This window comes from Dendrobates tinctorius, unplaced genomic scaffold, assembly GCF_039654945.1.
Source record: "Dendrobates tinctorius isolate UK_male_01 unplaced genomic scaffold, ASM3965494v1 ptg000160l, whole genome shotgun sequence".
Classification (NCBI taxonomy): Eukaryota; Metazoa; Chordata; class Amphibia; order Anura; family Dendrobatidae; genus Dendrobates; species Dendrobates tinctorius.
Window position 1 is genome coordinate 19,600,142 of NW_027361827.1, and position 14,237 is coordinate 19,614,378.

The 14,237-nt window shown below is 37.4% G+C and overlaps 1 protein-coding gene across 5 annotated transcripts in view; it reads left to right on the plus strand.

The window, feature by feature from the left end:
• The window catches only part of PTBP3 (polypyrimidine tract binding protein 3), a 242,861-nt gene extending 229,646 nt beyond the window's left edge, over positions 1-13,215 (plus strand). For all 5 annotated transcript variants that reach the window (XM_073549696.1, XM_073549699.1, XM_073549695.1 and 2 more), the window contains one exon: positions 3,877-13,215. In XM_073549696.1, the coding sequence (XP_073405797.1) occupies positions 3,877-4,009 (133 nt within the window). In that variant the 3' untranslated portion in view covers positions 4,010-13,215. The remainder of the gene's footprint in view (positions 1-3,876) is intronic.
• The last annotated feature ends 1,022 nt before the right edge of the window (positions 13,216-14,237 follow it).

Below are 14,237 nucleotides of genomic sequence, written 5' to 3' on the forward strand. Positions count from 1 at the left end.
GGCATGACAACCAGAGGTCTCCTGCAGACCTCTATGATTGTCAATGTCAGATGGCGATCTGATCATCACCTGTATGTAGCAGAGCCAATTGGGTTATGGCAGCTTCTAGCCTCCCATGGAGACTATTGAAGAATGCCAAACGTAAAAAAAAGCTTTAAAAATATTAAAAAGATAAAAAAAATATAAAAATTCAAATCATCCCCCTTTCGCCCCATTCAAAATAAAACAATAAAAAAAAAAAAAATACACATATTTGGTATCGCAGTGTTTAGAATTGCCTGATCTATCAATATGAAAAAAAATTAACCCGATTGCTAAACGGCGTAACAAGAAAAAAAATTCAAAACGCCAGAATTACGTTTTTTAGTCGCCGCAACATTGCATTAAAATGCAATAACGGGCGATCAAAACATCATATCATCACCAAAATGGTATCATTAAAAACGTTAGCTTGGCATGCACAAAAAAAGCCCTCACTCAACCCGAGATCATGAAAAATGGAGACGCTACGGGTATCGGAATATGGCGCATTTTTTTAAATAAACTTTGGAATTTTTTTTACCACTTAGATAAAAAAGAACCTACACCTCTTTGGTGTCTATGAACTCGTAATGACCTGGAGAATCATAATGGCCGGTCAGTTTTAGCATGTAGTGCACATACCCTGCGTGCAGAATTATTAGGCAAGTTGTATTTGAGAGGATTCTTTTTATTATTGAACAACAACTATGTTCTCAATCAACCCAAAAGACTCATAAATATCAAAGCTTAATATTTTTGGAAGTTGGAGTGTTTTTTTTTTTTAGATTTGGCTATCTTAGGAGGATATCTGTTTTTTTCAGGTAACTATTACTGTGCAGAATTATTAGGCAACTTAATAAAAACCAAATATATACCCATCTCACTTGTTTATTTTCACCAGGTAAACCAATATAACAGCACAAAATTTAGAAATAAACATTTCTGACATTCAAAAAAAAAAAAATCAGTGACCTATATAGCCACCTTTCTTTACGATGACACTCAAAAGCCTTCCATCCATAGATTCTGTCAGTTGCTTGATCTGTTTACGATCAACACTGCGTGCAGCAGCCACCACAGCCTCCCAGACACTGTTCTGAGAGGTGTACTGGTTTCCCTCCCTGTAGATCTCACATTTTATGAGGGACCACAGGTTCTCTATGGGGTTCAGATCAGGTGAACAAGGGGGCCATGTCATTTTTTTTTCTTCTTTTAGACCTTTACTGGCCAGCCACGCTGTGGAGTATTTGGATGCATGTGATGGAGCATTGTCCTGCATGAAAATCATGTTTTTCTTGAACGATACCGACTTCTTCCTGTACCACTGCTTGAAGAAGTTGTCTTCCAGAAACTGGCAGTAGGTCTGGGAGTTGAGCTTCACTCCATCCTCAACCCGAAAAGGTCCCACAAGTTCATCTTTGATGATACCAGCCCATACCAGTACCCCACCTCCACCTTGCTGGCATCTGAGTCAGAGTGGAGCTCTCTGCCCTTTACTGATCCAGCCTCGGGCCCATCCATCTGGCCCATCAAGAGTCATTCTTATTTCATCAGTTCATAAAACCTTAGAAAAATCAGTCTTAAGATATTTTTTGGCCCAGTCTTGACGTTTTATCTTATGTTTCTTGTTCAAAGGTGGACGTTTTTCAGCTTTCCTTACCTTGGCCATGTCCCTGAGTGTGGCACACGTTGTGCTTTTTGATACTCCAGTAACGTTGCAGCTCTGAAATATGGCAAAACTGGTGGCAAATGGCATCTTGGCAGCTTGATGCTTGATTTTCCTCAATTCATGGACAGTTATTTTGCGCCTTTTTTTTATCAGCACGCTTCTTGCGACCCTGTTGGCTATTTGCCATGAAACGCTTGATTGTTCAGTGATCACGCTTCACAAGTTTGGCAATTTCAAGACTGCTGCATCTCTCTGCAAGACATCTCACAATTTTTTACTTTTCAGAGTCCGTCAAATCTTTCTTCTGACCCATTTTGCGAAAGGAAAGGAAGTTGCCTAATAATTAAGCACACCTTATATAGGGTGTGAATGTCATTAGACCACACCCCTCCTCATTACAGAGATGCAAATCACCTGATTTACATAATTGGCAGTTGGCTTTCAAGCCTATACAGCTTGCAGTAGGACAACATGTGTAAAAAGGATGATGTGATCAAAATACTCATTTGCCTAATAATTCTGCTCACAGTGTAGTGAAAAGGCAAAACAAAAAACAATTGTGAAATTGCACTTTTTTCTGCAATTTCACTGCACTTGGATTTTTTTTCCCATTTTCCAGTGTACAATATGTTAAAACCAATGGTCTTGTTCAAAAGTACAACTTGTGCCGCAAAAAACACACCCTCACATGGCCATTTTGACCCAAAAATAAAAAAGTTATAGCTATGGAAAGAAGGGGAGCAAAAAATGAAAATGCAAAAACGAAAATACCTCTGGTCATGAAGGGGTTAAGCAAGAGGCACCACTAACAAAACACCACTAAGTCAGAGTTGGGTTATAAAAAAAAAAAAAAAAAATCACAATCTCTGATCCCCGAAGCACCATCAAATTCATTATCATTAAATGAAAAGAACTTGATTCCACAGCAAACCTGCTAAGAGAGGGCTACCCACCAAAACTCTCAGCTCGGGCAAGGGGGGCATTTATCAGCGAGGCATCACAGAGACCAAAGGTAAACCTGAAGCAGCTGCAAACATGTCGTTGGCTTCATCATGCCGTGGAGATGTTTTTCAGCAGCAGGGATAGGGAAAATGGTCCGAGTTGAGGGGAAGATGGATGTTGTAAAATACAGGGATATTCTTGAGCAAAACCTGTTTCAATCTAACAGTGATTTGAGACTGGGACTAAGGTTCACCTTACAACAAGACAATGACCCAAAGCATACTTCAAAAGCAACACTCAAGTGGTTTAAGGGAAAATGTGTAAATCTTTTGGAGTGGCCTAGTCAAAGCCCAGACCTTAATCCAATTGGAAATCTGTGGTGAGACTTGAAGATTGCTGTTCACTAGAGGAAACCATCTAACTTGAAGGAGCTGGGGCACTTTTGCCATGAGGAATGGGCAAAAATCCCAGTGGTAAGATGTGGAAAGCTCATAGAGACTTATCCATAGCAAATTTCAGCTGTGATTGCAGGAAAAGGAGGCTCTACAAAGTTCTGACTTTAGGGAGGTGAATAGTTATGCACACTAAAATATTCAGTTATTTTGTCCTACTTGTTGTTTTCCTTCTTAATAACAAGAAAACCAAATGTTCATGTTCTTTACAGGAAAGATGTATATATTTGCACCGTGTTAGCCAGTAGATAGAAAAATATTCAGAATTGAGAGTCCTCAGTGGTTGATACCTTTTAATGGCTAACAGAGGACAATAAAACATCTGGACTCCTTATCTATGAACTGGTCCAATATTTATGTTTCTCCCTCTCCCATAATCGTAATTCTGCTTCACGTCACTTGTCTCATCTATTGCATTTTTTCTGTGCTGTATTGTGCATAAATATGTGACTCTTCAGATTTTGTATTAGTCTATGCCTGATGAAGAGACCTGAGTAGTCTCGAAAGCTTGCAGTGTGTTACCATCTTTTCAGTTAGCCATTAAAAGGTATCAACCACTGAGGACTCTCAATTCTGAATATTTTTCCATGTTCTTTACATGAACTGATGGAAACCCTCAAAAAAACAAAAATTCCAGATTGTGAGGTAGCAAAATGCAAAATATGCCAAGGTGGGAAAAAATTTTCGCAAGCCACTGTATGGAAGATAAAACTGCTACTACCTACATGTAATCGTAATCTTTATGTACAGAAAATGTATAGATTGTCAAGACTTTGCTTTATATTTTCTTAGGAAAGACCGAAAAATGGCGCTTATCCAGCTTGGGTCAGTGGAGGAAGCTATAACAGCCCTAATAGATCTGCACAACCATGATTTGGGAGATAACCACCATCTGAGAGTTTCCTTCTCCAAATCGATGATCTAAGTTTTGTCTGCTATCAATTTTCCTCCCTCTTCGTTATTTCCTTGTAAAGACTGGACCACGATTTTGGCAAAAGTCCTCAGACAAAAAGACTGAATATTGTAAGACCAGCCTTGCCTCGTTTGTAACGTTGGATCTCAATGAGAAGAAGGAACACATCAGATGCCTTCTTATAAACAGACTGAGAAAATGCAGAATCATTCTAAAGCTCCGTGCTTGATAGTGGTGAAATTTACAAATTCTGCATTTTCTAGCAAAATCTAGAAATATTAGAGTTTTGTTTTTTTATTGTATATCCCCGGTGTTCATTTTATCTTTGTTCCAAATAATCCTTACACAACATTTTTCTGACAATCATAAAGGTTTTGATATAGTTCTATGACAAATCTCAACTCTTTTTTTCTTATTCTTTATTTATTTGGAATTTTAATTTGCAGGAATTCAGGTCCTTATTTTATATTTATGACTAGAGAATGTTGAAAGCGAAGAGAATGTGATTTTTTTTTCCCTTTTTTTTTGTGGACATATCTCTGGCAAATATTTGGTTACATACTGGTGATATGGCCATATTTTTCAATAACAGATTACGGTGGACCAAATTTATTTTATTAGTAATTTTGCCCACAATTTTTTTCTTTTAAATGTATATTTTAATCATTTATTTAATATACTTTATTCCTAATTAAATCTTGCGTGTTTGAGACATTTTTGTTCCTTCATACGCTCTACAGCTTTTGGGAGATGGTTAAAAAAAAAAAATTGAATGTTACTTGAAAAATGGAGCTGCGACTGTTCCAAAGCAGTCTGTATTGTAAAGCGATAGGCTACTTATTGAGATGTGTTGTGCAGCGTGCTTATTTTGGAACAAATTGTAAAAGTTCACCGTTAATTAAATCACAAACTGTTTCTTTTCTTAAAGAAAAAAGTTTACAGTCTCTCAAATAATTATTCAGGTCTATTATTTGGTTTTTGCAGATTTTTAAGAAATTATTTTTGGTAATGTGTTCAACAAGACTTAAACCTCAAGGGTTTTTTGTACCACTATAATAGCTAAAATCCTTGCATCAGAATTACTGTGTACTTACCGTAATTTACTTATTATGTGCCTTATTATGTGCTTATAATGAAAAATAGGGTAGGTTATTTTTGATGTATCTTTTGAAAAATGTATTGTGGGTTTGGTGACAGTTTTTGTTTTTTTTCCCCTTAAATTTTTCTAGTTTCTTGTGTTCCGTGTGAGTTTTATTTTCTGTTCCTCAAGCATTAAACAGTTTCAATTGCATTTAGCCTTAGAAACCAGGTGATGAAAATAGAAAAAGATGATAAAAGCATTGAAAATCATTTACAATGAGGTGGACTGCATGAATGTTAAAAAATACTTGTTTGCAGTGTCATAAATTAGGTTTTCTGGGGTGATGGAGTACTCCGAGTTGGCCACACGTTGGGTATTACGATCTATCTCCAAAACATTTTGAGTGCTGAGAAGTAATAGAAAATTTTTAGTGAATGTCTGTCTACTATCTTCTTTTGTAAGCTCTGAGGCTTTTAAATGTTCCGTTTTATATCACAAATCTGCAGGAAAAACCTTATGTTTCTAGATACTCTTCGCTTCTGTTTTTATTTTTACATTATGGGGAAAAAAACCCAATGTAAATGACTGGCTGGAAAACTGCACATATGCAAAAATAATGAATATGTTGCATCACTGTGTACTGACTGACAAGAAATTCTGAAATTTCTGTGTGGCTGTATTTTATTTGATTTTTTTTTAAATGTATGATATTCGGTTATGAAATACATGTGAAAATATCCACAAGGCTCAAAACTGTATTACCGATATGTAGCACTAGATAACACAAAATGTAATGGTTTGTCTTGGTTATACTGTGATGATAACAGAAATGGCAGAATAGAATTTTAGTGTTATCCACCCATACGGTCTAGAAGAACCAACCTCGTTGCAAATGGCGATCCAATTAATTCAGCTTTAATTTTTAAACTATTAACAAATGAAAGCTGCACTGCATTTGGTTGCTAGACCAATTTTCCTACGAGACTGTGTGCAGTAGGCCATTCGGTGCCATGTAGAATTCTGTACTTTAGAGTGACAGGTTATCCATGTCCTACTGTACAATGCTCGATTAGTTACTATATGTATCGAAAAATTCTTACCAGTCTGATGATGCATACCACGATTTATGTAAACTGAAAAAAAAAAAGTGTCTCCTAATTTTGTAGGATGCTGAAGTACAGTGAACCACCATGCAACTTTTAAGGGAGTCCTGTTATGGCTCCATACAAATTGAAGCTGTAATAAAACTTTATGCATGAGAACTTTCACAAATTAGCCTAAGTGATTCAACACCTAGTCAATTGCTAAGGTATTCCCCCGAAAAAAAGTTGCCCTCCATCCTTGAAGTAGGGGATATTTTACTGATCTCTGGGATCCTACCAGGAACCTCAGCAATCCCGAGACTAGCTCTTTAGAACACCAGGAACTGGGCTTTGCAGCTATTTCTTGAAAGAAGTAGAGGTGCGCATGCGCATCATCCACTCCATTTACTGCCAAGTGCAGCACTCTGCTAGTCTCCTAGACCATGATTGAAGCAAAGGCACCACATGCCCCGTTGTCGATGCTCTAAAGTCCCGATCAAAGGATTGGACCCTTAGTTATTGGCAAGTCATACCCTATCGGATAGGGAATAACTTTTATTTTGAGGTTGTTTAAAAACCTCTTCATTGCTAGTAATCGCCAGTCTTTTTTTTTTTCCCCTGGGTTGATAGATTCACAGACTGGAAACTGTTGCTACACTCAGAGTATCTCAGGATATATTTCTACTGTCTTTTGCTTGATTGTGCATTTATGAATGCAAAAAACAAAAAAAAATCTAAATCAAACATATCCTCAAGAATCTCTAACCGGCGCTGAATGTCAGCTGCTGCTTTACAAGAAATTGCAGTTTTAAGATAGAGAATATAAAAAATATGTGAGGTCTTAGCTGGTCTAAGGACACTGTGTGACGTTCATTGGATTCTTAACCGTCCCTTACCCCATAAGTATGCATCAATATATATGTTCAGAATCCCAAATCTTTAGTATCTATTTAAATGGTGTTCGTGGAGAAACATATCCATCAGATAGTGCTCCAAGATGTCATTGCAGCAATTAGTAGTGTTTTATTAATATTATATGTCATTTCTTGTATCTTACATCTGTTTAACTAGCATATGTTATTCAGAGATGTTGAGGAGAACCGGTTAATACCTATATTGGTAAGTATTAGTGATGAGCAAGTGTGCTCAGATATCGTGCTTGGGTGTTATCTGAGTATCTCAGACGTGCTCGATTAATATGTTTCAGTCCCCACAGTTGCATGTTTTAAGGCTGTTACACAGCCACAACACATGCGGAGATTGCCTACCAGGAAATCACAAGTCTTGCGGCTGTCTAGCAGCCTCGAAACATGCAGCCGCAGGGACTTTAACATATTCGAGCACGCCCGAGATACTATGATAACTCCCAAGCATGCTCACTCATCACTAGTAACTATTCCTGACCGTATAATAATTGAAATTCTGTTGTGATAAAGCAAATGGTTCTAAAATAACATCTCAAATTACCCAAATGCTGATTTGTTAGCACTTTAATACTTTCTTCTTTTCAGATTGTAATTGACACTTTAAAGATTTTTGGCAATTAAATTTATTATTTGAACTGTTTCATTATGCGCAATGTAGCCGGGAGTATCTACCTTTAAATTCTATACATATACTGCAATAAAACATTCTACTTCTACTGCTGGCATACCGTTTTCACCCCTTCACATCCATAGGCAATAATTAATTTTTCATACCACAGAACAACTTCCAGTGCCACTAAGAAAATGTAGGCTTTGTGGTCAGCCTTATGAAATAGCTAAATGATTATTCATTATTAATTATCTACTAGAAAAAATATGGCTTAATTATGGCAACAAGCAGCTATTGTGCTTCTATATGTAAATGGTGTTTGCTTTGTGTATTGGAAAATATTGTATTGGACATTGAGAACCATTTTATAGTTCTTACCCTGTAATGTCAAAGACTGTATGGTCATTCTTGTGGAATTATTTCATTAGGGTTGCAGTTCAATTATTGTTGAAGAACTTTTTCTATATGGTCATGTATTTTGTATAGAAGTTGGTTAATGAGGTAGTCTGGAACTTTTATACTGATGACCTGTCCTTAGGATAAATCATAAATATCACATTGGTGGAGGTGCAACACTTAGGACCTGCTGCCGATCAGGTGTTCCCAGTGCTTGAGGCAGCTAGATGTGCTCAGTTGCAGAGCGCAACTGAATAGTAGCTGTGGTCAGGTACTAAACATCTGTGCCCTATTGATTTGAATAGGAGGTGGATGTGCAGTACCGAGCCAAGACCACTGAGCACATCTGTCAATGGAAACAGCTGATCAGGGGTCCCAGATGTTACCACCCAACCTATTTAGATATTGATGACCTATCTTCAGGATAGGCCATCAATATAAAAGTCCCGGACCATCTCCTTAGGGGAAAAGATCATTTTTTGGAACAGTAATTGAGAATTAGTGCTTGCTTATTATGTTCCTTCTTCCTGCTTGACATCACCAGTACATACTGGTGACAATTATATTCAAGTCTGAAAAGAGATCTAGTAGTAGTTACATTATCAGAAATGCTCATTTTCAGAGGAATGATAATTATTTCTTGGGGGGGAGAAAGGTAACCATACTTCTAGGGTTAGCACAGTGCCTTGGCTTTGAATTGGAAATGTAAAGTTTGCATCCTATGAACCTGATGGATATATTTCAACGGTGAAGGAGGCAGCTGTCATTTGCATTTGTTTAGTGGCAAAGGAGATGATTTAGCCTTGTAATGGTTTGTAGACTATTTAGCAAAGGAAAAGGACCTTCTGGATTCATGCCCATCTGCTTGTTTCATCACACCAGTTTACCAAAAATATTAACGCATGACTTAGTCTGAGATATATATTGCAAATAATGTATTGCATGACATTATATGGAGTAATATAACGTCTGTGGTTTAATGTTGTACACGCAAGCATGCTTGTGTAGCACTGATTTTGAAGGTCTGTAGACAAAGGTTCGCTGTTGGGACAAAGCTGTAACTCCCTTAGTTGGTGTTTGATTATTTATGTGACATTGTGTGTATGTATATATCAAAATATATATATTTGATTTGGTGTTTTTTTTTCTCCGTAGTATGCAGCCAAATGTGTTACTTTTTTCTGGTTACGAAAGGTCATGTATACCTTAAGGCATGCAGTGAGTTTGTTTTAATGAACTATCATTCTCTTCTCTTAATCTACATAAATTGTGGAAGGTGTTTTATTGAATTGTGATGTAAAATGTGTATTCTGGAACTCAAGTTGCATTTTTTTGTAAGACCATGAACGTTCAGTATTTCATGTAATCCAGTGAGCCTTAATTGGTTAAAAAGTACCTCTCACCAGTCTTCAAATGGCCTTTTTTAAAGAGACTGGTGATTTTTCCAAGTATCGCTCGTTTGCAAAAGTCACAAGGATTCCTAATGCTCCCCCTAGATGTCATGATTTTCTAGCAAAACTTGGGTCTGAACTTCAGTTTTCTGGGATCCCAGCATGCAGAACGGGATCTCAAAACCCTTCGCACCCGCCCCTGCTGTCAAAGAGTGAGGTTTCACATGTTATCACGAGATCTCTCTCTTTGCATTAACCCAGCGCTGTCACATACTTTACTAACCTGTTCCCAAATGATAGCATCACTAGAGTGGTTATCATTCAGAAACCGCTTAGTGGAGTATGTGACCACACTCGGTTAGTGCAAAGAGCGAGATCTCGCAATAACTAATGAGAAGGTCCTCAGAATGTTCTAGGATCCCGCTTTACATGCTGTGATTCCACATCCCAGAAGTTGGAACCTGACCTGCTAGAAAGCCAGGTCCTTTTGGAAGACCATTGTGATCGCTTTGGCTAAAAGGTGGTATTTTGAAAAATGATCAAAGTTTGAGACTGGCAAAAAAAAATGTTAAATTAAAAAGTCAGCTGTAGACTGCTGATAGGCACTCTTTAAATTCAGCTGAGAAGTGTTAGTTCTAACCTTTATGGCATGTTCTTCACTTATTGTGTATGTATGTAGATCCACTATAAGCCTTAATATTTAAATACTCCAGGCCTCTTGTGTTAATTCCTGTAACAGATGGGTAATCCTGATATGAATGTTCTTCTTTAAAGGGAGTCTGTCAGCACAAAATGACTGTTCACACCAAACACAGGTTCTCGGTGTACCCATGGAGTGGCAAAACAGTTCAGTGTACATTCCCACCTACTTTATTTTTTTTCTATCTCCCTGCTTCTATGGCTCTTGCAATGCCAAAGCTGTTAATAAAAGAAACACTGGGATCAAAGTAGATAAAAAAACAAGTAAGTAACTCTTTGACTAAGTAACTCTTTGACTACGTTTGAACAGTCATTTTGGGCTGACGGACTCCCTTTTAGTAAACCTGTTGACCTTGCCTATGTGACATAGCTATTAAACAACGGTTGTCTGGTTTAGACAGCCCATTTTCAAGTGCCACATTCTGGGGTTTGGGTGTGTGGTTGTTGAGCACCTCAACTATTAACCAGAGATTGTAATAGATGGTGTCCTAATAGACTTACCATATCCACTCATAACATGGAAAGCCCATATCTTTCAATAAGTAATGCAAACAATAACATTTTAAATATATTTTAAGTACAAGATTCTGACATGTTTCCTAGTGCCTTCATTCATTTATATTGTTTCCTATGTTGTAGAAAATCTTGAAATAGGTTGTCCAAGATTAGAAAAAATGGTCTGCTCTCTTCTGTACCAGGCCATGCTTTGTATTACAGTCAAGCCAAATTTACTTGACTAAGGATGAACGGTAATACCAAACAGAGCCCTTGAGTGGAACTGTGTCTGAAAATGGCTGACCCTTTTTTCCGAAGTCCTGACAATCCCCTTGCTACCCAAATAGAACCAATGGACACGAAACCCCATAAAAAAGTGATTACTCGATGAGGACTTCACAGTTTGGAAGAAAATAATGCAAGGATAATTTTATTAAACTATAGGATGTTCATTCTGGATAAACTAATGCATTCCAATACTTTGGATTAAAAGAGAGATGGTCACATTAGAAGTAGATCCAAATATTGGTATAAATAACTAATTCTTGTGGCATGTAATGGGCAGTGATGGGCTGAGCACATGTGAGGACAATGCTGCTAATGCTGAATGCGTGGATTATAATCTTCCAGACTGCTATTTTGGTGTTAGTATCAAAGACGCAATAATGCAAACTTCTTTATCTGTCATCCATATCCATCATATTTTTGAATGTATAGTGTCCAACACTGGATATTCGCTTTCTGGCGGAAAACTTGCAATCAATTATCTAATAACGAGCACACAGAAATTAAAGGTTTTGCCATTTCATTTGGGATACGGTACTGCACATCAGCCATGTAAGTCGCCACTGTATCCAAACTGGTCATCAAGAATTGATTTATTGTTAATTACCATTGACAATCAAACAATTTTTGTCGGTTTGAAAGATTTGGCTTCTTGCACTTCCAATGCTATTTTTGCCTTAATCTTTTCCATATGTGGCCACTGCTTAGGGCTGTACCAATAAACTAGAGCTACTGCTCATTTAGTATTGTATATCAATTGTATATCCGATCATTTGATAGTAGTTGCAAAAGATATTAACTACAGCAGCTTCTAATAGTTTATGGAACTTTGATCTGCATATTAAGGCGATAAATATACTCAATGTGGCCACTGGCTTTCCATTTGAAATATACAGTCAAGGGTTGTATACCATACATCCGCTTAGATGTGACAATTACGCTTCCATAAAATCCATCTTTTTTTCCCCCCCAGAATGCTTTGCTGATAGTAATATTCTAATTTGAACGTTCTGAAAGGATTCACATCTAGATATTGTAATTGATTTGTGTATCTTTATACTTTCTTGGGGCTTGATGCAAGAATTTAAAGGACCAAAGTTTATGTGCCTTCAAGTATCCACATTTTGTTTGTCCTTCCGTAGATCCTCAATACCATTTCAGATTGGCTTGTCTTTGAAGTTGAAGTCTACAGAGTTTATCACCAGGGCAAAATGTAAGGCCTGTTAATGATCTAAACATCCAATGAATGACCTCAGAAGGTTTCCTTGTGTTGTATTGCATTAGAAACATGTTGAGGTTGTCACACTACATTCCCATACAAGTAATATGCAGCTATGTCTTTATTTCGAGGCAGTCAAGGTCATTCTTCATGTTTAATGGAAGGACACGGGTGAGATTTCATTACCTATTCTATGTACATTGTGGTGTTGCTAATTACATGTTGTTTTTACTCTCCAGATCCTTTGGTTCTTTCAGACGTGCATGTGTGTATTGCACATTTTGGTTTTAAGCCCACAGTAGCACAAGTTACAAGTGCATTTCTGTACTGTATTTAGAATGTCACCTCATGGCTCTGACCAAAGATGTCTGTCCTGGTATTACTAAGACATTCACTGGTTGTGTGCATTTTTACTATGTTAATCACAAACGAAAAGTGGCCTTTTCAACTCATTTTACTTTTCCTGTTGAAAAGATAATTTCCGTTTTTTGTGATCAAATTTTCAAGGAACCTGGGACAATAGATGGCTATTTACAGTACTGTATTTATAGAGAGATTATGGACCAGGGGCATTTTTAGTTCTGCCCGTTTCCTTTATCACACCCTTTCGTCAAACCAAGAATGTTCATTTGACATGAAAGCTGTAAATATTTGTAACAACTTTTTTTTCGAACTAGGTAAAACATGTTTTTTTGGGAACAATTTAAAGTATAAGTGCTTTTATATGAAAAAGAATCACTTGTCTTGTATATTTTGATAAGCAACAGTACCAGCTTTACTTGTGGCAATGCAGAGGGTGGGTGGGCAGCAAAATGTCATGTATATTATCATGACCTGTTATCACATGGAAAGTGAAGACGAATATTAAAGAAACCATTATCTTCTAATTGCGTAGTGCATGGTTAATTTCTGTATTCTGTATCCTTTTTTTTAAGTTTATGTATTTACTGAAAAAATACTCAAATATCTATACTTACTCTTTCTAACAACTCTAGCTGTTTGTAGCATGCAGTTAATAAATGTCATTACATCTACACTCTCTTAATTTTCCTGCGTTCTTGTCTCCTGCATCGGGGTTTACCCTTGTGTTTATTTGTGAAGCTATGTCCTCTAAATTTTATTATCTAAATGCTTAACCACAAACTCCGGAATATTAAGTCTGTCAAAGGCCGTCAACTCGAAAAGGCTACCTTGGACAGACTTGGCGATGGCCACTCCATTTGGGAGATCCCAAAGGAACCCCAGACTCCATTGTTAATTTGTAATTTCTTTTGGGTTCAATGCATTGTGTCCACTTAGGGGCTGCTGGCTAAAGGAGTGAGCCTGAGGCAAGAGTAGCATTAGCCAAGTCAAAAATATGCCTTTCACCCTGAGTTTGACTTTATTTCCCGATTTTATCCAAGGTCAAATACAAGGAAGTAAGTAAATAGCGGAGTAAGACAAGCGAAGGTAAAAAATAGGAGGGTTACTAGAACAGACATGGGCAGAGTCACTAACTGCAACAGAATCAGCAACCGAGAATCCAATAGTACCAGAGATCAAGTAATCATCAACGAACAATATCTGGCAATTCCCAGCAATATTCTGGAAGTTTAAATATGGTGTGGTGCTTCCCAGTAAACCACAGCAATAAGCTGATTTCACCTTCTGGACAGCAACATTCTGGTTGGGTGGAACCACAAATCCCACTTCCACATGCATTTTTTCCAGGAAAATATCTGCGCTGCCCAGAGACACTGACTGTGACGTCTCCCTCATTTTAAGCGCCAAGAGATTTAAGGCTTCCTGGAAGCAGAAATGGGTAAGGGTGTAGATGTTACAAGCATGCCATTACACTGTCAGCATCCCAACTTGAAAAATTAAGGATCAACAATGCGTGTTGAACAATGATGCAGTCATACCATCTTTGCAGGAAAATACAACACAGCTCCATTCCCTTAAATAGAGTTCTCTTGCAGTTCCTTTCCCAGCAAGTGTCCATGAAATTAATGCGCCTGTGCTGAGAAATGAATGTTATCAAGCAAAATGCAGTGACTCCTTCTTTTGTACAGATTGC